Source organism: Xiphophorus couchianus, chromosome 5, assembly GCF_001444195.1.
Source record: "Xiphophorus couchianus chromosome 5, X_couchianus-1.0, whole genome shotgun sequence".
NCBI lineage: Eukaryota > Metazoa > Chordata > Actinopteri > Cyprinodontiformes > Poeciliidae > Xiphophorus > Xiphophorus couchianus.
This window is the reverse complement of record NC_040232.1, coordinates 29,812,136-29,837,454: the sequence shown is the minus strand read 5'-3', so window position 1 is coordinate 29,837,454 and position 25,319 is coordinate 29,812,136. Positions and strand designations below refer to the sequence as shown.

Here is a 25,319-nt window from a genome sequence, read left to right as displayed (position 1 = left end):
AACCCACAGAAGGAACTCAAAATAAACGACAAAGGCATTTAATATTCTGGTTTTTGTTTAGCATCTGAATATCATCTTCAAAAAGAAAAAAAAAAATCAAGTTTAATACCAGATGGAAGTAATAAACTATCAACAAACTATCTTAACATACAATTCTAATACACAGTTCTCAACCTGCTTATGTTCCACACATTCCAGCAAGATACTGCTCTTGTAATTAAACCCGTTAGCATTAATATGTCAATAAAACAAATAAAACAAAATGTTTTATAAACACTAGCACCTCTGGCGTTCTTAAACGAGTTAAAGCATTAAACGGTAAACATTGTTTTTTTCGTCTTATAAACAAATGCACCAAAGGAAAGCAGAGTCGTCTTCACATTCAGGTTTAACACTGTTTTCAGTTTTAGGAACTGTGAACCCAAGCTCATTATAGCTGTTCCCTGTTTTTGATTTAATAAATTACACGATGATCTCAATATCATATGACCTTCCTGAGACAAAAATAATCAATGCAATTGTTACTAACCAAAGAAAACATTAAGTTATCACATAAAATAAGGAGTAACCAACACGAGTAAAATATGAAACGCTTCTTTCTTACACCTCTGTAAACAAATAAAGATAATTGTAAAATAACCCAAAACATATACAGTTGTGATGGTAGGTTACAGAACGACTGCCAAGTTTAAGAAATAGTGTACGTAAACTACAACCACTTCAAAATAAACACAAATGTACAGCAATGTAAAAAATAAAATGTATACAACTTTAACATGCACCTTCTGAAAAATGGAGTAAAAATATATCTTTTGCATGTAGAAACAGTAGAAAACGCAAATTTTTTGCTGCCTTGCTTCTTCTGAAACGTTTCATTGACAAACAAAAGTCTAATTTTTCCCAAACGAACACTAAGGTAATTGGCACTTTATATGGCAGCACCAGAAGAACAATAATAATGTTTATCTATCAACAGGCAACATTGTTAAATCAAATTCGTTCCACAAAGGCTTGAAGAAAGAAAAAAAAAAGCTAACATGGTGCTGTGCATGCATATGGCGCAATCAGATGAGCAAAAAGTGCAGGAGTGTTTTCATTACTATCCAAAACCTGAAAGCTTCCGTCTTCAGGATCTTTCTAAGACTTTTTAACCAACATTTCTGTTGATAGTAATTGCCATTGCTCAGTAATCCCACAGCAACTGAAGTGGGTTAAAATTGCAGTTCTTTTTAACCCCGATCTGCCAGCTGCTGTAAAAAAGGTAGCATTAAAAAAAAAGAAAAACTGCTACATGACGGGATCTACTTTTAATCCCTGCTGCTGCTACAGAAAGAATGTAGAACAAAATAACAGTGCAAAGAGCTTTCTGTAAATCTCATCACTCATACACATGATGCATGCGTATATGTATCATTTCAATACAGTGAGCAACAGCATCTGCGCTCCTCAAGAAGATAAGGAACATAAATCACTGGTAGCACCTGAATGTACTTCATCATCTCCAAGACCTTCCCTCATTATGCTGCTTTTTTCTTTTTTTTCCTCCTGCCTTTGTTGTAGCCTCGACCGAACCAGCCGCCCTGCAGCGACGAGGTTTCCTCCGACGGCTGCTGGTTCTCGACAGAGGGGCTTTCCAGGCCGTCGGGGGCAGCTAAGACCTCACGGTTATGGCTTTGGACTTCTTCTGGGCGAAGAGGCGTGGCTAGTTTGAAAATAGGGTCCTCTGCTCTGAGGAGACAATCATAAAGGAAGAAAAAACGTAGCTAATCAGCCATTTTGTTTTTTTGTTTACATTTTTGCATGCTTTCATAAATGTCTAGTGGCTTGCAAAAATGATTCAACCTTACAATTGCAAACTTAAGTTAATGAAGTCGCTCCTGACTGCAAGTCGCAGGACCAACCAAACTATGAAAGAAAGTGCGGCTTGTAGTCCAGTAAAAACGATACATGCAGTAGTGCAGCCAACTGCCTTCAGACGACATCAAATTAGTTAATAGAGTCCACCTGTGTGAATATTAATCTCTGTATAAATCCAGCTGTTCTGTGAAGACAACTACCATGGAAAGGTTTAGATCACATAAGAAATGTGTATTAGAGAATGGCTCAGTCAAAGTCCAGACTTGAATCCAGTTGATAATCTGTCACAAATTAAAAATAAAATAACCTTAATAAAACAAATTCACTCCACACTTTTCAGATTTTTTTAAAAAGAAAGACGCATATATAAACATCCTTCTTCTTCATAAACCTAAACTATGTTGTGTTAGTCTATAATATTGTAATTTATATCAGCATGTGATTTATTTCAGCACTGTTCACCATTACTAGCATCTCCAACAGAAACATCCACTTATGTCCTTAACAGAGGAAGTTAAATGGAGCATCGTTTGCAACTCTTGCTTTATCCAGTCCATACCTGTCGTATTCAGGAATCTGGATGTTCAGCTCCTCCATGAGGAGCCTCATGACATCGTCGCACTTGCCGTGAATTTTCAGCACGGCCAGATCATCTTTTGGAGTCCACTAAAAATAGAAACAGAAACAGAAAGTCTGGTGCAGAACATCAAGGTATTTACAAAACAACCATCAAATTTAATGTACCTGGAGATTCACAATGTAGAGTTTGGGCCTTTTGTTTGCAGGCCTACTCATGGACCACAAACAAGCATATTTCTTTAGCACCTGTTGAAGTAAAAAAAAGTCAAAATTCATTTATTTATGTTAGATGTGTTTAGGTAGCAAAGAACTAGACTATCACAACAATAAATGTTACTGGTTGATAAGCTGTCTGAGAAATTGTGATTTAATATTATTTCCAAGCAATATACTGATGATAACAATGCAAGTTGGCCCTCTCAAAGACTAATAAACTTTCATTATGTACAGAACATGTCACAAAAGATATTTTGAATATCTAAAATAAAACACAATAAACAATAAAGAGGAAATGCAAAACCTGCCTTCAGACTGGAGCCCAAGCAGAGTATGACGTCGGCCTCGTTGGCAGCCTCCGCCGCTCCCTTCCAGTTCAGAGGTTGTTCCAGGGTTCCACGTTCCCCAAAGTGCACTATGGTGTCTCTCAGCTCACTGCCACAGTGGCTGCAGCGGCGCCCTGTCCCATGGCGGTGCAGCGACGTCCGCTCCGTCACATCAAATAAACGCACAAACTCCCTGGGAGGAGAACAGGAAGTGCACACCTGGAAACAGAGACAGTTGGTGCAACTCGGTTTACTTTGGGAGTGACTTCCGCAAGACAGTTTATAAAACAAGTCATCCATTTTGTCTGGCACAAAAACTCTATTTACAACCTGTAATCTGTGAAAGCAGATGCCTTTTAATTGTAACCGTAATGAGAACAGCCTGCCTAAATCCTATCTGGCTATTAAATAAGGAAGCTGCGTCTCACCGCCACATACCTACATTTCAGTTAAATTATTTTTTGATTTTCACACAAGACAGTTTATTGATATAATTACAAATATTCATCTTGTAATGCTTAAATAGTGCTTTTATCTGTAGATACAAAAGACATTTAACAAATATTTATGGACTTATGTTATTTTGTTGTCATTATTTTGTAAAAATCAGCTACGACATTCAGGGTTTTCTTTTATTTGTTTGGTTCATGATTGATTTGGAAAAGAAGTAAAACATCCAAGGTGTGACTACTTTTACAGGCTGGATATGGCTGGTTGATGGCTATAAAAAAACAAAGGTCATTCATATTTAGTCAGAGCAAATATATAAGTTAAGCCACACTAAATTCAAACTTATGCACCAAATTCATATATTTAAAAATCATCTACGGTGTGTGTTGTGTGATTGTTCCAACACTAAAAAAAAAAAAACAATGGGTCAAACTCATCCCAAAAACAGGTTCATGTAAATCTCTGACCAGAGCTACCGGTCAGTTTGAGAGGCCGTAACAAACATCACAAGGCCTAAACCAAAATAAGAACATAGGTAAAAGCATCCATGAAGTTGGATCCCTACTATAATCAAACACAAACAAACACACCGTGTTCCACATTATTATGCTAGTGATATTTTCTCTGATTTTCTTAAATGGTCAATGCAAATTATGGTCAGTATAATTTTCAAGTCATGAACTATTACAGTATAAATCAAATTTTACTGAACAAAGCTCCCCATGAGAACAGTATTTTTTTCAAAAATAAAAAACTCAAAATGCTCTGTTCCAAATTATTATGCACAGTAGATTTTCTAAACATTTTATGGATTATAAAGAACTGCAAACAGTCATTCTTTGAATGTGCAGCATTAAGTGGTCACATGTACTAAAATCAAAAGCTATTTCAATTAAAAACATCTCAACAGACAGAGTTACATGTTCACAGTACGATAACACTTCAGTTTTCGTTAAATATCTAATGTTTTCATATCTTGTCATACGGCCTACACTATCTGATTATTGTCGTCAGCAGAGAGATCCTTTCTCTTTTCCATACTGCTTGAAACTTGTGGCCTGCTAAATAATGTGGAACATCCTTCATAAGTAGATTTCCTTTAATTGAGCTCACCAGACAAACTAATCAACCCAGCTCTCTGAAATAAATTATAGTGATTCAAAGACCCCTGACACACAATACCATCTATAAATTTAATAGCACAACAAAAAATGTAATCTTTATGACACTTAAATCCAATTTGCACAATAATCTGGAACACAGTGTAGTGAAGTCAAAAATCCAGCAGCATGTAAAAAAAAAAGACATTCTAAAATGTCCACTGCTTTTGCAGTAGAACAAAAACTGAACTATGTGACAACATCCTGACTTACTGGAAAGTAGAAATTATTTAGTTTTAAGTGACAAAAATCAGTGAGAGACAAAAAAGAAGCCATGGTAGAGGAGTGTTACCTCGATGAACATGTTGCCATGGAGCTCAGACAGAGCTTGTCTAGGCAGACCGCTGCGCAGGTGAAGTCCATCACAGTTCTGAGAAACAACATGTTTCAGCTAAATTGGAGAAAAAAAAAGAAGACATTGAGATGTTCCTGGAAGAAAGGGAACAATCAGCACCACCTGTTTGGGTTTTAACATACAAGCTTCTCTTTATGCAGCATCCTGATACACATGTGTGTGACGGTTGGTGCAGCTTTGCTCAAGTCTGAAGAGCTACAAAAGAAAACAGAAATGAGAGCAATAATCAGTTCAAAATATTTCTGAAAATGGCTTTCAATTTCCATCAGTAATATATAACTATAACTCACCTTACGGTGCGGCCCTTCTGCAGCTGCGTCCACACCCCGTTAGGTCCTCTGTAGTCTGGGATGGAGGCTGCCTAAAATTAAAGTCATCATCACTTCTGGGAAACCTTTAAGTCACAAAAACACAGAGGAAGAAAGGTCCGGCGTACCGTGCTGATTCCTGCTCCAGTGTAAACCACCAGGTGATTGGCTTGCTTGACAGCCGCAGCCAGCTGCTTGACTTTACTCTTCAATTCATCAGCCTCGTCAAACACCTGCAAACAGCGCATGAGGATAAATATGCTAGACATATTAGAAATCAGGCCCCAAAGAGAACAAATATGCTCATTTATAACTTTTATTTATCTTTCTTCGCACATCATAATCTCAATTAATGGGAGCAATTTGATGGAAGGGCCCCAATATGGAACCCTGAGGTACCCCCCTGGTGATTTTGAGTCTGTTCTGGTTGTAAAAAAAAAAGGGACCAATGGCCATACATTTAGTTATACCTCCCTGGCCGGTATAGATGTTCTCCTAGTGACAAAAATTACTGCCCTGCAAGAGTATTTTCATTTTTTCATTTGGTAGTCCGCTGCTGAGCTCATTCATTCATCAGCTGGTCTCACCTCCTCCTGCTTCCTCTTCAAGACATTTCTTCGGATCTGCCTCCTGCAGAGCTCGTCCACGGCCTCTCTGTGTAGCAGCAGCGCTGCGGCCTCTTCCGCCGACCGCTCAGCTTCAGGCTTCTTCAGAACCCGTCCGACCTGCGGAACGACCGAGAACCCTCTCAGAATTACCTCCATGGAAACCATAGATTTAAAGCCCCGACTGCCAGATTAGCCTGCTAATGCGGTACACCGCTATCTAATTACGTTTTTCAAATGCCGCCTCACCAGTCGGAAAACTTTTCTCTCTCTTTCACGTTGTAGTATTTTGGCTTTTTCCAACGCTTTTCTCTCCGTCCGGGCTGAATTCCCGGTCTCCGGGTCCTCCTCCATTCCGACTCCGGTTAGCTGGAAACAAGCTAATCTATTCAAAACAAAGCGACTGAGAGCGGAGGCGGACGTTAAGGCAAGTAGATCAACGCGATGAGGCGACCGACAGCGACCCCTGCTGCTCGGAGTGTGAAACTGCCCTTAGATTCAGAAAGTTTAGAAGAAAACAACTTGATGGTACATTACTGCCGTGACGAGAACTTTAGAATTATAATAGAAAAAACAAATCCTTCCAAATAAACCAGAGAAACTGAACTGTAAATGGACAGCATCTCGTTTCCCTACTTTTAATTTCTAACCTACTGAAATTAATTCTTATCAATATCGCCATGCTTTGTTGCTACCTTTGCCATTTTGTCTGCCATCTCATTTCCATTTACCCCAATACTTACTAGTATTCACCAAAATACTGCCATAAACCTCATTCTTTGTGTTTTATTCATTGTCTGCTGTATCTGAGAATATCTACTATATCCTCTGAATTACTGTTATGTAAACTTTGCAATTATGAACTTCTGAACCAATGATTGTTTTAAGTGACGTGTGGTACATCACTCACCTTTTTACCCACTATAACAAAAATTTCTGGAATTAAATGCCACTCCCATCTTGTCATCTGAATTTTTTGGTGCATCTCTGCAGATCTGAATGTAATTATGAAAACTATCAATATAATCCTGTATTTTCAGAAACATCACAACATAAAAATAACACAATAGGAAACCTTTATTATCAAATATAAACAAATAAATACCAAACATACTGAGCATTTGCACACAAGAATGTAAAAAAGCAAAAATCTACACATATTATGGCAAATCTGTCATTTTAAAATGGTACAAACTGTAAGGCAACAAAATGCTTCCAAGCATGAAAAACATCCATGTCTAAAATGTGACAGTGACATTTGGGTGTCTGAGAACAGAATAAGCAAAAGTCAAAACAGCCAAACTGTGCCAATACTATGGAAGGCCAACAGTGCTAAAAACAAATTGAAAATAGACTATTTAAATGTGACACAAGTAATTCCAATTTCATTAAATGTCATTCTAGAAATAATGGTCCCACATGTGCAGCACATCTGTTAAGGGGGATTAACACTGCTCCAGTCAAGCTGATTGTCTTGCCCTGCAGATAATTTTTTCATTTATCAAAGTTTGTTTTTTTAAAAAAAGTTATTAAACAGTTTAAAATTATGGCACTGCAGCATTGGAACCATGAAAGATAAAAAGTGAAATAATTTTACACAAATCTGCATAACGCTTCAAATATGGATATATGTACAGACATTTAAAAAACGTAATTATTTTTAACACTTTTGGCCCTCCATACTTCACCTGACTTTGTTGGAAGGCACATAAAACATCATTTTTATTTTTTTTATTTAGCACAGGTGCAATCACTAGCTCCAGAACGGAGTAAAAATGCACGTCAGGGGACTGAAAACACCTAAAGATGTGTGGAGTCCAAGTGAGCCATGAATTAGGAGCCAAACCGCCGGTGGCGTTTGTTTCCAACTCTTGAGAATATTTTGTTCTGATGAGCTACGATTCCTCTACTGAAAACTCTGAGCAATACAAGAAGCAGATTAGATAAATAATTAGTTTTCCTGAAACAGCATCTCTATATCTCCTGGGGTCGGTCAGCTACAGCATCCATTTAGATTTTACATTTAAAAGGTTTCCTGTCTAGCATTTATTCAGTTGGCTGAGGGCACTGCTAGAGGAGTTCTCACTGGGGCCAATTAAAAAAGTGTCATCGAGGTCTAGACGAGCAAACGCTTTTGGGAACCCTCTGAGGATTTGCTTTAAACTGTCCTCGTTTTGTCTCCTGTGGTTTCTCGACTGAGAATCCAGACTTTGGGCCGGTCTGCGCCGCAGCCCCCCTGTGACATTCTGCAGCCTTTTTCTGAATCCTGGAGGGAAGAAAAGATGCTTTTTATTAGCTGAAATTTTAAATTACTGATGCCACATAAAATCTCTAAAGTGTTCAAGACAAAAATAATTGAAAGTCAGCGCCAGAAACATCACTTTGAAAAAATCGAACTTTTAATTTGATTAAAATTATTCAGTGGGGAAAAATTCTTAGAAAATAAAAAAATCACTGGTAGAACAAATGTTGCCTCTGTCAATAGTCTTCTCTCATAGCATTTTACAAAGTTCAAACCTACATAAAGCAATGGCTCGTTGAACATTTCTGTGTTGATTTGGAACATTACTCTGTTGCCAAACCTAATGACGACCCATTTTCAGTTCTGTGTAAGAATCCACCGGATTTTTATCTGAAGTTCTACAGAATTCTGATTAACCTTCCTAAGTAAAGGATTAAAAGACTTCTTGGTGGTACCAATAAATATACCATCAGTGATTTCTGCTTAAAACAATTACTCTTGAGTTACTTTCCACTGAATAAAGGTGATTATATTTTTCTAAGACTTTCCATTGTCAGATTATGGGGCAGCAATACAAGATGAATGTATTTTAGAGCTTTTAACACATCCTTGACAGGGTGTCAATAACTGGCTGGTACTGTATATATTTTAATGTAGGCTGGGTTCAATTTGTACTGAACACACTCGGGTACACTGAGGGAAAACTCACATCCTTTCTCTCTTTCTCTCCAGGGATTTCTGCGTCGCAGCAGACAGAGAACTCTTCCCTCGGGCGCAACCGGCATGTCCGTTCTAAACAAGATTAAACACACACACACAGGCACAGCTTTGTCAGCAGAGATAGGAGGGACCAAAGGGTAGAAATATATATACAAAGGACTTGAGTAATTCAGTCTTCTAACCATAAAGGCGCTTTTAGTATAAAAAATAAAATATGTTTGGTTTTAATTTTTGGCCATTTCTACTTTGGTCTCCTTTGTCTAAAGGACATCTACCTTGATCATCTAAGTCATGGTGCCATAATTGTTTAGAGAGAAATTGTTTATTGTTGCAATCTGCCTAAAAATGCAACGCGTAAGTTTACTTCTAAATTTAGTTAGTGTTGACCTGCTGTTAGGTCTGAGAAGATGAGTTTATGTCTGTTTCTATGAACGTTGCATGTGTTACCTCAGGAAGAACTTGCTGCACCCGCTAGTTTAAGTAAGAATGTCTACAATGATTTTCTAAGGTGAATATTTTTTATTAATGAGGACCAGTAGTGATATCTTCTTGTTTTATCATTCTTAAAGGGGCAGTATTTTGTGCTTTTCCAGCCACATAGTGCCATTTTATAGCAAAACCAAGTAACTATGTTACCTTCAGTAGTTACAAAAATGTTGTATATATCAAACATAAGTTAAAAGAAATTTGATTTTGCTATTTAGCTTCTTGAAATTGGGCCTGTGTCTCTTTAAGAAGCTACTGCTCTTTCGGAAACTCTGCCTTCAGTACATCAGCATAACAATAATCCTCCACTATGCCGTTAACAACCGTTTTCACTCAGCAGTTCATCATACTCCCGGTTCCACCAGGTGTTTGCTAATTGCTGCTGCCGCTAGTCTGAAGGAGCTGAGTGGGAGGAGGGCTGCTCTGTGAGGCAGAAACTCAGCTGGAGGAGCTTTGAGAGATCAAGGATTTCTCAAACATGCATGAAAGAATCTAAGCAATCCATGTTTTTGATGAGGGAGTAACAATACAAGATGGTATAAAGTTTGAAAAAGTCGGGCGTGCCGTGGTGGCGTAGGCCCATGTTTGGAGGCCTTGAGTCCTCTACGCGGCCGTCGCGGGTTCGACTCCCGGACCCGACGATATTTGCCGCATGTCTTCCCCCCTTTCCTGTCAGCCTACTTTCATATAAGGGACACTAGAGCCCACAAAAGACACCCTGAAGGGGTAAAAAAAAAGTTTGAAAAAGTCAGTTTTACATTATACCACCCCTTTAAAGAGAAATCTTTATCTAGAGGTCAAAAGTTAATGGAAACTGGAGATCTAAAATTGAATACAAAATTCTGATTGGTGCGTCTCTAAATAAAACAACACATGATACTCCATGTGTTGTTTTTTTCATTGCATGTCAAGTCCTGGTAAGAGTGATCAGATAAAAAAAACATTAAGGCTAGAAACGAAACACCCATTTTTACTTTGACTCGACATAAATGAAAAAAATAAATAACTGAGCCATGACACAAGGACGCTCCATGTTACTTTATTACGCACCCAGATGGTCCAGAATCACCTGTTGTGCACCTGCATCTAATTCTACCACCCCAGGATTTACCGCACACTGTGGGGAGATTACCTGCCGTCTGAGCTGCCTCTCCCTGGCCAGCTCTCTGTCCCATCTGATCAGCTGCATCTGCTCTCCGGCTGACAGACTGAAGAATATGTCGTAAACCTCATAACGGGCAGCGCGCAGCTGGAGAGAAGAAACAATTAAAACGCAGAAGATGGTTTTAATGATTAGCTCGTAACGGCGCGAGTTAACAGATGTCTGTACGGCATGTGTTTGTGTTCACACCTGCAGAGCAACTCTCTCCTGCAATAATACATCTTGCCTACTACAGCGATCCACTCTGCTGGCGCTCTGCTGCTGGAAGGCTTGCAGGAACTGCTGCGTGTCCTACACACACACACACACAGATACACACACACCCCGCAACATATGGAGAGTACTGCAAAAATATTCATACAGCCTATGCTGTTCCATATTTTGTCTTGTTGGTGTTTTGTTTGGGTGTAATGTGATAAGAAAAGCACAAAGCAGTTGATAATTGTGACACACTTTATAAAGAATGTGTACAAATGTTTTCAAAGTGAGGTCCGGGGGCCATTTGCGGCCCCTGGACTTATTTTGTGTGGCCTCTTGCCCACAATTCAAGAATAAATTAGAACAGTTAGAACAAAAAGACGACTTTAAATTAAAATCTACTTACAAAAATGTTAAGACGCAACACAAAGTGATAATTTTTCCAAAGCTTTCTGGTTGCCTGCTTCTATCATGGTAACTGGGACCACATCTACTCATTGACATATACTCTAAAGTACAACTTGGTGAAACCAAATCTGATTTTAATTGCTGTATTAAACCTTGGCTAGTTTTTCAAATGAGTACTGACCTAGATCTGTTTTTCATTGCTGAGAATAAACAAAATACATTTTAAGTTTTCTTCAACTGAGCCAAAAATAAAAAGCAAACTGGACGCCTTTCATTTAAAAGGGAAAATGTGTGAAAACCACTTGAAGTTTTGGATCTATGATCTCATTCCTACAATAATCTGATTACTCTATTTGTTTAATTAAAAGAGTTCATGGTGATTTTCCAGTCTGAAATTCACATCATAAATTGGTCCGATATCAGCCTAAAAAACGAGTATCGGGTTATATATGGTTTGCATCTAAAAGAAAGCCAGTAGAAGCACTCTTCTAAAGCATTTATACCCAGCAGCGCTTGGATGCTGGGTAGAAACCAATAAATCTGCTTGGATGCAGATTCATTGGTTAATAATAAATCAGTCAATTGTTGTTGTTTCTCTATCACTTGATCAAACCTTTTTTTTAACAATCCACACAACAAAACAAGTAATAAAATTACGTACGATTCAAGCTGATATCATATTGGGTCAATATTGGCATCAGCCAATAATCAAAGCTGCGACATCAACATCATACCAGAAGTGAAAAAGTTGTATCCCTAATAGTTCATCCATGGTTTATTGTTGAGCAGGATTTTAGTTTTTAAAAATTATATTTCTTCTGTCTGCGAGTGGTTTGAGGTGACGATTTTGACACGTGACAAAAAGTTTGGACACTCCTGGTCAATCATGCAAAATCTAAGAAAGTACATTGATATTTCTGTTTGTTAAAATAAGAAAATGTGAAAAAAAAAGTCTCAGGGCATGAATACGTTTGCCAGCCACTTTTTATCATCAAACCCTGGTGAGCGTCAGTCCTGCTGTTTTTACTCACCCTGATGGTGCGCACCAGCTGCGCAATTCTCTCCGTCCGTAGAATCCTGCGAGTTAGAAAGCCTTTTACGGCTGCAGCCACCAGGGGGCGGCAGCGCCGCGAGAGCGGGCTCAGGGGCTGATGAAGCCAGAGAGAGAGAGGGAAAAAAAGAGGGTGAATAATGATAAGAGAGGGGGAAGACAGAGGAGAATGCTAATTCCATCAATGACAACCAATTAATTTCCACCACGGCATCTCAAGGTCCTTTTGCTGGCATCTGTTCGGAGCATCGGCGCAAGTGGACTCACGGCTCATCATTAGAACAGAGAATAATAAACAGAATAATAAGCAGCTGATGTGCTGTCACTCACTTGTTGATTCAAGAGCCGCAGCTTTAAAGGGTCACATTTGTTAAACAAATGGAGTCTAACGGGAACTCGGGTTGTTGATTAGATCCGGCACAATAGCACGCGATTGGTGCTGATTACGATTAAAAATATGTGGAGCAGGATAAGAAACTGCACAGGTAAAAGGTGGAGATGTTGTGGTAATACCTGAGGGAGGCTGGAGAAGGTCAACGCGTCCCCAAGTCGAGAGCAGGGAGACACGTCCTGCAGGAGACGGTAACGTGTTGCCAACACCTGAGATGGGCAGAAGGAGAGAGCAAATATGAGGATGGGTGTGTATGTGTGTGTAGGCACAGGTGTGTGTGTGTGGGTGTCTGGGAGAAGACAAGGGTGGAAAATATTGAATTGGAAAGGACAGCAAATGAGGCAGGAGGAAGAAATTAATTGAGGGTAGAGAGAAGAAGACAGAAGGGGAGTGACGGGGCACAGAGGGAAGAAGGATGAGACGAGGACCGGAGAGATCCGGGGAAATTAATACAAGCAGACGGTAAGAACAATGTTGGAGGTGGAATAATAGAAAACAAAGAGAGGGAGCGAATAAAAAGAAGAAGGAATCATTAGCGACGGCGCTCAGCGGGACGATCTGGCGCTTAACCACAGACGCTCATGAATTAAGCAAATTATCTTTCCCTTTTCTGTGTCAATTCCCTCAGTCCCCCCTCCTTCCGCCCTCCGCCGGAGAGTCCGGCCAGCTCGCTCTCACCGCGTCACAGAGCCAGAGAGAAGTCTTCTTTATTAAACAGCTTATGTTAATTATATTGTTGTTAAGGATACATAAATTAAACAGAGACCACAATTAACAGGGCGAGGACGGCAGCCAAGAACAAATATACGGACACGGGCTACGGAACCGGGAACAGGTTGCCAGAGAACAGCGGGCGTCCTTGAAGCCTTGCATGGTCACACACACACACACACGCCCACCCCCACTCACGCGCGCACACGCCCACACGCATACACACACACAAGCACAGGGAAACAGGCAGCCGTGCCAGCTTGTCTTTTAGGGATGTAATGAAACATTTATGGTAGAATCCCCCTTTTTCTCCAGACTGGGGGGAGTCTGAAGGTCTCTCGTAACGAGCAGACGTCTGCAGTCTGGCCCCAGCCCAGGAGCTCACTCTCACAGGTAGGCACATGACCTGCGCGGGAACGCTTATGTGCTTTTAGTCTCAAAAGAAACATTAGCAGCCCGAGTTATTATTCTTCTGAAACAGTCAGAAATTCATAAAGAGCTTTCCAAAAAGACAAAGTCGAGACGAGCCAGACGTTGATTTATAATTCCTCAAAGGTGACTTTGGGTGAGCCGAGAACCCCGGGCAGGGTGAGTTATTGGTGCCGTTCTGGAATTACGCTGCACAGAATCTGTACGGCATTAAGTGATGCAATCCGATGCAAGAGGCAGACCAATGGGAGGATGCTGCGCTGTTACAATACCGTGCCTCAGAGTAAATGTTTTACTGCTGTTGGTGTTTCAGAAAGATACAGATGCAGACCCACTTGTTATTGGCCCCGCTGGTAAAGATGTGCAAAAAGCTGTGAAATAAATTCTGATTTAAGTGTTGTTTTTTTTTTAAATCCAGCTTTTCATTTGAGAACATTTATTCAAATGAAAAACAAACAAAATCATGTTTGGAGATGCTTGTTTTTAACAAAATCTCAAGCAGCTCAGTTGTTGCCAGTCTAAACAACCCCATGAATATTCATGGAACTGAAACTGGTTTATTTGTTTAAACTTTTACTTTCCAACTTTCCTTTTAAATACCTTTTAGAGTGAGAAGATAAACATTTTATTGCCTAAAATGCAATAGCAACATTCCTATAGTGAATATTTGATCATTTGTATCTACAGCTAAAAAAAATAGCGTTTCCTAATCTTTTGTTGTTTTTTATTATTATTAATAACTGTATAGCAAAAGTTGTTTAACAGGAGTTTGTTTTATTCAACAGAATTTGAACCAGGTGAATCTAAAAATGCCACTCGAGAAGTTCAGGGTAAAACAACATCTTAAATGCAAAATGTATATATGTTTTTTGGCCATTTTTAGGAGTCTACATGCCAGTTAATGATTACTCGATGCCTACATTAGTAGACGATTATTGCAATTATCAATTAATCACCATTAATTTGACTAATTGTTTCAGCCCTATTTTCAATTTCACAGTCAGCAATTCCAATACTTTATGAGTAATTAATTTTTTTGTCAAAGTGAAGTCAAAAATCAAAATAGTACTTATTCGCTTATCAAATAGTTTTCACTGTTATTATCAGAAGTTGGATTAAAGGCAAACTAAAGAGCGTTGGGACTAAAATAAAAGGCAAAAATACACGATAAAGGCTTCTGTGATTCTGTTGTTGAAACATTTCCTTGGTGCTTGTAGAACAGAGACTGTTGGACTGTGAGAAACCGAGTTCACTCAGTGTCTCCTCAGTCTAATACCTTCCTGTTTATCACCTGCTTGGCAGCGAGGAGTTCCCAGCTGACTGTTTAAACTCCTCATCTCCCCGGCTTGTCCTCTCTTGAATCCTGCTCATAAAACGACTGCAATATTGAAGTAATCAAAATCTAATTTGACTTCTCAGGACTGTCTCATGATTTGATGATTAAGGCGGATCATAAAAACAAAACAAGAGCTGTTTTATGGCAATTTATTTTTCACAAGTCCTACACTTGAAAAATAAGAACTTCGGCATTTCTTCCTAGCTGAACAGACTGTCCATGTTATTCAACTGCAGAATAATTTAAGTGGACCACAACCGTCCATTGCCAATCAGTGCCAAGGAAAATGAATGGTGCTCCGGGATTTGCGAACGCCAGCCAACAGCGTGTCAAGCAGCATCGCGCCAAGTTATTTCTGCTTCCCAAGTTGCATTTTCTTTCAAACATTTTAGATTTGTTCTAGGGAGAAAAAAAAAAAAATCGTATAGTTGGAGTTTCCGCCAATGTTTTTGAGCGACGCGCCACTCAAATCAGAGAAATCTGTGAATACTAAACAACAAATGGGTGGGGATCCAAATATAATGTGTTTGTGAAAGCATATCCTATAAACGCTCATATTTTGATATAAAAGGTTTGTTTTCAAACAAAAAGACCATGAAATAGGGTTTCTACACAATCTGCATGACCTGTGCTGGTACCTAACACACACACAAACACACTGACTGCACTTGGCTAACAAATGAAATTAGGACTTTTAAATAAAACATAAGTACTGACTATGGTCTGTACTTATGTATTTAAATTTGTAGGCACAGATCTGCTTTAATTATGTTTTAATGATCTCACCTGTAAGAGTTCTTCCTGCTGCTTCCTGTGCTCCTCTTGCAGGGCTCGGACTTGAGCTGCATGGATCTGTTTCAGTCGCTCTTGTTTACTTTTCAGTGTCTCTTGTTTCTGAAAGCTGCAGCCTTCGGACAAATACACCCCAGCTAACATTGACAAAAACAAATGGTCAAAAGTTAAGAATTATTTCAAGGCCAAATTCAGATGCAAAATAATTAGAGAAGAAAGCCGTCCTTGATCAGGAACAGCTCTAACTGATGACCAGGTGGTCAGAAAGTCAAAGTTAATTTTCCAACCAAACCATGCACCAGATATAATGATCACTTTTCATTGAGACTGGGCAAAAGAAACTGCAAGCAGTTGTTTTTAAAGGAACCTGCATTTTAAATGAATTGTCAAAACACATCTGAGGTTCACTGAGGCTGCAAGAAAGCAAGAGAGAGCAAGATTTTAAGCAAATAAGTGGAAGGCTAACTGGAACATAGCAAAGTTTTATCTTTTTGAACTTCTCTGCATTTGAAAATGTCTAGAATATGCACACAAAGATAACCGTTTCTGTAATGCCAGCTATGCCAACTGAGCTTCTCACAAATATTTGGGCTAAAGTCGGCTTAAAATAGGGACTGTCCCAATCTAATATTGATATCAGAAATCAGTCTGATATCAATATCAGACTGAACATATCTAAAATCTCTGACAGAAACACTCCACTCCAGCACTGACTCCGCCCCAGCATTTCTATCCAGCAGGGCTTGTATCCTGCATGCAGACTCAATGGTTAACAATAAATGTGTCAGTTATTCCCAAACCTGTTGGTGTTGGCTATTCTCTTAGTAATGTCACTTGAACAAGTCTTTTCTAACATGCAACACTATCAAAAAAATAATGAAAGTATACATGATTCGTGCTGATATCGTATAAACTCTAATTGGTGACTTTCTTATCCTACTATCTTTCTACTTAACTTCATTTATTATAAACAATTATTCGTGTTTTCTCTTTCAGGATATCTGTTCTACTGTTTCAGAGAAATAAAACCTGCATATCTCAAAACCCCGATAGTCCTTCACTCTGTCCTTACCTGTAGGAGTGCCGGAGTTTGGTCTGACCATAGAGTCCACTGCTCGGCCCCCTCCTTCATTCATCTCCATGGTCCCCTCGGTCACATGCATGAGCAGTCTCCGTTTGACCTTAGACACCCCCGACTGATCTTCAACACCACTCTCTGGAGTCAGACCCTTTGTCTGACTGTAACTACGCTGTGAGCCGAGGTCGGATCCTGATCCTTCCTGCAACCAAAGGTCCGACGATGTGTCCACGTCATATGACCGATTAAGAGACTGTGAGGGAGCGGGGCCCTCAGAGCCAGCAGCTATATTCCCCACTCTTTCCTTAAGATGTGAAAGGTGAGCCGCAGAGACGTATTTGCAGGCAACATTTCGGAAAATACTGGGTATTCGCATCTGCTGTGCTACGGACATTGTATTTTTAGAAGGGAGTTGCTCTGTTTTGGATACACCACGCTGTGTATTACCATTGCCTCCTCCTTCTGAACTCATCTCATTTCTGTTTTCTTTTATTGAGGCTCGGACCTGACTATGCTGGACTAGTTTAATAATCTCAGAGCCGTTCTGTAGGGAAACATCCCTGAGACTTGACCTTGGATTAGGTCCCACATCTTTATCCATGTTCTTAAACTGAATGAATGATTGTCTTTGCCATAAGTCATCTACTTCATTGTCATCATCATCATCAGCAGCAGCAGCAGCAGCATCCTGTGTGTCCTCCAAACAGCAGGAGGAATCATCCGGACCAGCGTTTTCGATTTGCTCATAGTCCTTGCTGCTCTCAAGGTTCTCATCATTTTGCACGCTGCAGTCAGGTTCCCGGCGATCGTCCAAGTTCTCTTTGACTGTGAACTCCAGATCTGAGATCAGTACCTTCAGACTGCACAGGTTGGACTCGAGCTGATCGATGTGCAGCGAACCCTTGGCGAACACGCTTGTGGCATCGTCTCCAACGATGACATTCCCAGAAGGAACCTCCGTTGTGCTCTGTTGGCAATCGAGGTTTATGTCCTTAACTCTGACCTCGTTAAAGTCAGAACTGGAATCTGATTTGGGTTCTGGTGTTCCTGCAGCATTGTCTGTTTTATTTTTGCAGGGAACGGGACTCAGACAGAAGCTTGGGATTGGAACAGAACGGTACTTCTCGACTCCGCCATGAAAAGACGGCAGACAAGGTGGTTCATAAAACGCTCCTTGGATAAGGGAGGTTTTCATCAAAGACTGCTGCTGCTGAATCAAAACACTGACCTGTTTAGGTGTCGCTATGACCTCTTGAGAACTGTTCAGCTTGTTTTTTAAGAATGTCTCTTCTTCAATGCTGAGGCGTTCCATGGCTTTTCCATCTTCTGCTACGCCTTCGCACTCAATCCTGTTTGTTTTCCAGGGTTTCTGAGGTGAGGGTTTCTCCGACCAGATAAGAGTGCCTCTCCCCTCCTTAGTCTTTTTGCCCTCTACTGTAACAGCGCCCTTGTGATGTAACTCCTCGTTCTCCTTGTCAGAAAGGCTCGGCTCCTCTGCTCGCCCTTTTGGCTTCTCCTGACTTCTCTCCTGGTGCATTTTAGTGTTTTTGGCTTGGTTCCTCAGCATACGCTGGTGCCGCCGATACTCCTGAGACTTCTTCAGCAAAGCCTGGAGGCTCAGAGGACGAGACTCCTTGGGTTGCTTTAAGTCAGCGACGTCAATCTCAATGTCTGCAGGTTCTGCCTCTGCGTTGCTGGGGGGTTTCTGAACATGGACGACTTCTGTCAGATTTAGCGACCGCTGTAAATCTGCATTGTCTGACAGGCTGTTTTTTTCTGACGAAGCAAGTGAGCCGTCATTTGTTTCTGTGCTGCTATTCCTGGCAGGATTTAGTTGGGCTGTAAAAGGAATGTCAACCTCTTTGTTCCGACTGTGTGGACGACTGAATTCAGGCTGTTCAGCTCTTAAAGGATCACATCTCTGTGAATTGATGTGAAATGAGGTGCTACACAGATCTTTAGGTCCCATTATGTTTGTGCAAAAGAACGACTCGAGTCCAGTCCTCTCTAGCTCCTCTCCATCTATGGGAGGATGGCTGATAATATCAGGCATCTTGGCAATTGTATTTGAGGTGCTGTGAAGGAAAAAGCCGCTATTGTTGTTCGTTTCTTCTGTCGTCCAGACGTCAATCGTCCGGACAGAATCAACTGTGGCGTTTTCTTGATTCTCACAAGTGATATAACCTGAGGATAGTGACTGGTGGCTTGCAGTATTAAAGGAACATGGCTGTAATCCTTGTTGGCTGTCCAGTCTCTCAGTAAGGTATTTTTCCTGGAAACTTTGCTGAGGCGGCATACTTGAAGGAAGAAAGGCACTGTATGTTGTGGAAATCTTTGGAGGTTGGGCGATGCCATTCTTTAATTTCCCGGCAGGTCCTGGTGAAAGACTTTCCCTGGTTCCAACGGAAACATCACTGCAGGACATGGAAAACCTGCTGTTGTTATGCAAGTGTGGAAATTCAAATTTAGTCTCCGTTTCTTGGAGTAAATCCTGCAGTGTTGGTGTCTTTCTCAGCTGCACAGACAAGACAAAAAAAAATACAGTAATTAGACCAAAGGAAAAGTTCTTTTAACAATCTCATAAAAGGTAACAAAATGACAGATGCTATAATCAGAGTTTAGTTGTTGTAATGGTGTCAACACCAGTTTTGTAACCAAAGCTGATTTCTCTTTAAGATTAACAGCGTTCAAAATACGTGTTTTTGCTTTTCTCCAGGGGTTGGCTGATTTAAGACAAAGATAAAATGTTGATATTTCAAATTGTTTTTAACATATTTTATTGGTAATTAGCACAGTTAGCAACAACCACTGTAAACAGCTGTCTCTGTGTGTATTTCATGGAGAATGTAGACTCCCAATACTTAGCAGTATCCAAAACACTGACATTAGAAAACCAGAATGTTCCATGGCAGCGTTTAAAAGATAAAGAGCAGAAAATGGAGGAACTTTGCAGAAATAAGTTCAGCCTTCCTGTTATCTGCTGAAAGTATGGAGTGAAAATAGTGTCAAAAAGATTTGTGTGTGCGTAAAATGATTTGTGCGTGCGTAACAGGATTTGTGCGTGCGTAAAAAGATTTGTGCGTGCGTAAAAAGATTTGTGCGTGCGTAAAAAGATTTGTGCGTGCGTAACAGGATTTGTGCGTGTGTAAAACGATTTGTGCGTGCGTAAAAAGATTTGTGCGTGTGTAAAAAGATTTGTGCGTGCGTAACAGGATTTGTGCGTGCGTAAAAAGATTTGTGCGTGCGTAACAGGATTTGTGCGTGCGTAAAAAGATTTGTGCGTGCGTAACAGGATTTGTAAACCTTAAAAATAAAATACATGTTGAAAAAGTACACACAAATCACCTGGTACGCACACACAAAACTGCAGTTACACACAAATCCGGTTACGAGTGCACAACTATTTTTGAGACTCATTTCACGCCTCGGTGGAAGCTCCAAGATTTGTGTGTAGATGGTGCGTTTACATGCTAGTAAAAGCTGGGACATCTGAGTTTTCTTCGGAGCTGTTTCTTTTTTCCACAGTTCAATACATATTTCTCTCTTTACTTGTCTCGTGGCTTAGACATATTTTTGTGAGAGAAAAATACATATGTCATTACACCCACGTCTACTTTTTAATACTATAAGATTGTTTATATATGAATCCACATTTGGGACCTATTCAACTGTAATTACTTGGGTAAAAAATTCAACCACTAGGTGGCGGAAGTTTATTCCGCTCTGACTGGGAAAAGCCTTCATCCAAACTGAGAGAAGAAACAAGAGAATGGCGGGTCAGCCGAGTGATCATGTTCGTGGTTTACCGTCCGAAGTTAGTGGATGTTAAAATTTGCACGTTTTCCTGACCGTTGTAATGCGTATTTGTTAGATTATTTCAGATTACGTTTTACATTTCAAGTAGTTCAACCCAAAGTTCTCGCCCTTCTATAGCAATAGCTCATGTCTACGTTAGCTAAGCTACTATTAGTCCTCGATTAGCATCGGTCCAGTTTAAAACAGTATCTTCCTGGCCCATTACAGCCATGTCTACGTTTATCACCATGCTCAGCTATTTTTATGATGCCGACAATAATGTAGGCTTAGGTGACGTCTTTTATTATTTGAAGGATTCATTCCAGTTCTCCTCACTAATTGTAGTTTTTGATTTAAATTTTTTTTTAGTTCTGCTACAGACTTATGTTTCGTCTATCACCTGTATATTTTATATCTTACTGTAATCACTTAAGATTTACTCTTCTCTACATTTCTTCCTGGAATATGATGGTCATTGCTTTCGTACCAGAAATAAATACGTAGAACATCTCTTAACAAATGTACAAATGTATTCTATGCCATACATATACATCTGCACCGTTTTTTATATTAGTTTCATGCAGATCATCAATATTTCAAATTTTGAAAATATAACCTCATCCAACACTGAAGCCTTTGTAAGCAGCTGAATATAAGTGTAGTAACTCGGCTGAATCTTTAAAATATTAATATTTCTGTTACTTCATTATGAGCAAACCACATTTCTCATTACTTCCATGTGATGACTTACATTTTTGGACAGATAATATGTTAAGTTGTGCTTCACATTAACTAAATTGTAATTGTAGCCATCTAGTGAAATTATATTTCTATTGTCCCCAAAAAGTGCTAATAATGTATGTGTTTTCCACATTTCAGTCAGTGTTCAATTTTTCACTTTATAAATTGCATAGTTGAAAAAGGACATATACAAATTAAATATGGAATATTTTATTAATTATCTGCCAGATAATTAATAAAATATAATTATAATAAATTATAATAAAAGACGTCACCTAAGCCTACATTATTGTCGGCATCATAAAACTAGCTGAGCATGGTGATAAACGTAGACATGGCTGTAATGGGCCAGGAAGATTCTGTTTTAAACTGTACCGATGCTAATCGAGGGCTAATAGTAGCTTAGCTAAAATAGACATGAGTTATTGCTCATGGCGAGAACTTTGGGTCGAACTACTTGAAACGTAAAACGTAATCTGAAATAATCTAACAAATACGCATTACAACGGTCAGGAAAACGTGCAAATTTTAACATCCACTAACTTCGGACGGTAAACCACGAACATGATCACTCGGCTGACCCGCCATTCTCTTGTTTCTTCTCTCAGTTTGAATGAAGGCTTTTCCCAGTCAGAGCGGAATAAACTTCCGCCACCTAGTGGTTGAATTTTTTACCCAAGTAATTACAGTTGAATAGGTCCCAAATGCGGATTCATATATAAACAATCTTATAGTATTAAAAAGTAGACGTGGGTGTAATGACATATGTATTTTTCTCTCACAAAAATATGTCTAAGCCACGAGACAAGTAAAGAGAGAAATATGTATTGAACTGTGGAAAAAAGAAACAGTTCCGAAGAAAACTCAGATGTCCCAGCTTTTACTAGCATGTAAACGCACCATCTACACACAAATCTTGGAGCTTCCACCGAGGCGTGAAATGAGTCTCAAAAATAGTTGTGCACTCGTAACCGGATTTGTGTGTAACTGCAGTTTTGTGTGTGCGTACCAGGTGATTTGTGTGTACTTTTTCAACATGTATTTTATTTTTAAGGTTTACAAATCCTGTTACGCACGCACAAATCTTTTTACGCACGCACAAATCCTGTTACGCACGCACAAATCTTTTCACGCACGCACAAATCCTGTTACGCACGCACAAATCTTTTTACACACGCACAAATCTTTTTACGCACGCACAAATCTTTTTACGCACGCACAAATCCTGTTACGCACGCACAAATCATTTTACACACGCACAAATCTTTTTACGCACGCACAAATCTTTTTACGCACGCACAAATCCTGTTACGCACGCACAAATCATTTTACGCACACACAAATCTTTTTGACACTATTTTCACTCCATATGAAAGTCTCACTTTTTGCAACTCCATGAATGACCAGTGAAAATGTTTCTTAAATGAATACAGCTGCATTTTAAATGTCTTCTTAAATCTTTAGACTTCTCTGCTTTTATTGTTAAAAACATCTCACTGAAACTAAAAAAGCTTAGCTTCTTCCTTCAGTAACTACTTCAACACTAACGAGTGTTGCTATTAGCGCAATCCATTAGCACTCAGAGTATTTAGTGACCAGAAAGTGATCAGATTTTGAAGTTTATAACCAGTTGGTCAAGCTAAAATTCCTCTAATTCAAATCTTCAGCTAATTTCTCAGTGATTTCCTCATTAAACTGAATCTTTATACGTTTTTTATTTTGTTTAGACCCGTATTATATAAAAACTGTTGAAACAAAATATCTTCAAACAGGGGTTTCTTTCCAACATAATCTGGGTTTCAAAGCAAATTCACAAATTTAAGGAAACAGACACCAGTATGTGGAGATAATTCTTCAAAATATATAAAGAGAGAAAGAATAAATGTAGATACCATTTTAACAAATTCCTCCACAGCAGTCTGAAGAACACAGCTATCCTCACCCTCACACTAAAGTGTTAACAGAGGATTTAGAAGCTATTTATGCCTTAGCATTAAATTAAAAATATTTTTTGGCCAGTGTAAAAATTACGTTTGGAGAGAAAAAAATGAGAAAAGAACCAAAGATTTTGGGGAGCAAAATTAAACCAGTTTAAACTGCATTTTTCCAACTGGAAGCACTTGTTAATTCATCTTTCTCGGATACCTACGAGGAATCCTCTGTGGTGTTCCTGGTAATTTTCTTGATTTATCTTCCCCATAGGAGACCTGATTTAAAAGACTGCTGGGGTGTTTTACCTTTATTAAACTACTGTTGCAAATCTTTAGCAACTCCCAAAATCCCTGGGCAACTTAAATCTATGCATCATTGTCCAGCAGAGGTAACTATCACCGCATGTTCCTAATGTTAATGTTTTAAACCAAAGTGAAGCTATAAGTACTGTCCTCTCCGCTCATGCTTTCACTGTCCTCAAAAACTTTATTCTGTAAAATATCAGGAAGTTATTTCTCCCCCCGGTGAGCAGCAAGTTAAATACTGACAGGTTTGATTCTGTTTCCCCAAAAATGCACCAAACTGAACACTTTCACTTTTATCAATCTGTACAAACTGGATGTTGTTTAAATGCACATCATTCTGAGTTTGGTATGAAACAAATCAAGATTAGATATGCGTTTTAATAACTGAGGGTAATTTTGTAATCACTCAATTTTCTGTTGGACCTCTTTTAAGGAACCAGAAGCACATTTGTATGATTAAAAGTGCTAATTCAATTAAACCCATACCCAACATACTTTTTTTTTTTATCCCAAAGGAAATCTAAATGGTATCTCAACTCATATAATCCAAGTATCTTTAAAGAATCGCCGTGGATGGTGATGCAGTGAGCAGAAAAGACAAACTGAAAGCAGTCAGCCTTACAAATCTTAACTAAATAATGTTGCCGTACAATAATCTTCAATAAGTATTGTGGCAAATATCATCAAAATGTTTTCCACTTTTCTTCTTAGAGGTCAGACCTCAAAGAAGAAATTGGTGTTGGCCAGCAATAGCCTTATCTTTGCATCCCTGTGCAGTATAATTACCTGAACGCTGTACAGGATAGTTTGCACATGGGCCATTCTGGAGTCATCCTTGAGCTTTTTGCTGGCTCTACCTTCCTGTGCTTCGTCTCTGTGTCGCCTCATCTCTTCTCTCTGTGTCCCTGAGAGCTGTTTTCAACACAAAGCACACACTGGTATTCTTAAACGAAGCATAAAACTAAAAAGCAACAGCACGTTCAAGCTCTTTTTAATATTCAACAACGTTTAACCGTGCAGTAAACTTCACATCTGGTCAGATTGTACGATGAGCGGTTTCCCCCGGAAAGTATTTGTGCATTTTCATGTTAATAAATGGCTACAAGAAGCCTAGATCATAAAGTAGCGACTGCTACCGAGATGAGCAGAGAGCAACTGTCTTAAAACTAGCATCGTACCAGTGGAGGGAGGATAGGTCGTCCATAAAACTGGATGAGGGAGGATGCTGATAAAGGTCTGCGGTGTTTCTCCTCTTCTGCCTCATTTTTCTTCAGTCTAGAGAGACAAAGCTGTGCAAACTCTGCGTAGTTCTCCATCAAGTTGCATAAGGACACAATAGGCGGTAACTGAGGGTATTAACAGAACTAAACGACACCACTAATGTTTGCTAACGCTAGCTGACACCGGCTAGTAGCAGCTAGCTAAGTTAGCTAACATAACGTTCCGTGTTGGTAAGCTGTTTATTTCATGACCAACTACTCAGCTCGAAACACCAACTTGTAGGAATTGGGTTGGTAGAGGTTTCCGGTTTACCGAGAAAGAAAGGATGAAGTCTATCGAGCAACAGCTAAAGAAAGTCTCCATGGTGAAGGACCAGTGTTTACATTTTACCCGCCTCTCCTCCAGGAGCAACAGCCGGTGACAGTTGGACACCGCTGGGACGGTGAGAAAACCCGGAGCGGACTG

At 39.5% G+C, this 25,319-nt stretch overlaps 2 protein-coding genes across 3 annotated transcripts; both read right to left on the bottom strand.

The window, feature by feature from the left end:
* Nucleotides 1-22: 22 nt before the first annotated feature.
* sirt7 (sirtuin 7) lies at nt 23-6,327 on the bottom strand. Its single transcript, XM_028017357.1, has 10 exons — nt 6,106-6,327; nt 5,839-5,976; nt 5,380-5,484; nt 5,234-5,304; nt 5,066-5,138; nt 4,881-4,979; nt 2,961-3,197; nt 2,602-2,682; nt 2,417-2,523; nt 23-1,728 (listed from the first exon to the last, which is right to left on the bottom strand). The coding sequence occupies exons 1-10, from the start codon at nt 6,208-6,210 to the stop codon at nt 1,518-1,520; spliced, it is 1,227 nt and encodes a 408-aa protein (XP_027873158.1). The 5' UTR covers nt 6,211-6,327; the 3' UTR covers nt 23-1,517.
* Nucleotides 6,328-7,374: 1,047 nt separating this feature from the next.
* On the bottom strand, nt 7,375-25,319 carry cp110 (centriolar coiled-coil protein 110). Of its 2 annotated transcripts, XM_028017355.1 has the most exons (10): nt 24,812-25,311; nt 24,420-24,545; nt 16,855-19,375; nt 15,777-15,919; nt 12,637-12,723; nt 12,104-12,220; nt 10,656-10,757; nt 10,437-10,553; nt 8,808-8,890; nt 7,375-8,122 (listed from the first exon to the last, which is right to left on the bottom strand). In XM_028017355.1, exons 1-10 carry the CDS (start codon nt 24,947-24,949, stop codon nt 7,963-7,965), a joined length of 3,594 nt encoding a protein of 1,197 aa, XP_027873156.1. In that variant the 5' UTR covers nt 24,950-25,311; the 3' UTR covers nt 7,375-7,962. The 2 variants fall into 2 exon arrangements, with proteins under 2 accessions (XP_027873156.1, XP_027873157.1); XM_028017356.1 differs by lacking the exon at nt 24,420-24,545 and having other exon boundaries at nt 24,812-25,319.

What these genes read in the sequence shown, in the direction of transcription:
- cp110 (XM_028017355.1), bottom strand. Translation starts at nt 24,949, where the DNA reads ATGGAGAACTACGCAGAGTTTGCACAGCTTTGTCTCTCTAGACTGAAG. An exon ending in GACCTATCCTCCCTCCACTG is followed by an intron (nt 24,546 to 24,811) that starts GTACGATGCTAG and finishes TGTTGAAAACAG; the next exon opens with CTCTCAGGGACACAGAGAGA. An exon ending in AGGAGAGAGTTGCTCTGCAG is followed by an intron (nt 10,554 to 10,655) that starts GTGTGAACACAA and finishes TCTTCTCTCCAG; the next exon opens with CTGCGCGCTGCCCGTTATGA.
- sirt7 (XM_028017357.1), bottom strand. Translation starts at nt 6,210, where the DNA reads ATGGAGGAGGACCCGGAGACCGGGAATTCAGCCCGGACGGAGAGAAAA. An exon ending in CTGGAGCAGGAATCAGCACG is followed by an intron (nt 5,305 to 5,379) that starts GTACGCCGGACC and finishes CTTTAATTTTAG; the next exon opens with GCAGCCTCCATCCCAGACTA. An exon ending in TCTACATTGTGAATCTCCAG is followed by an intron (nt 2,524 to 2,601) that starts GTACATTAAATT and finishes TTCTATTTTTAG; the next exon opens with TGGACTCCAAAAGATGATCT.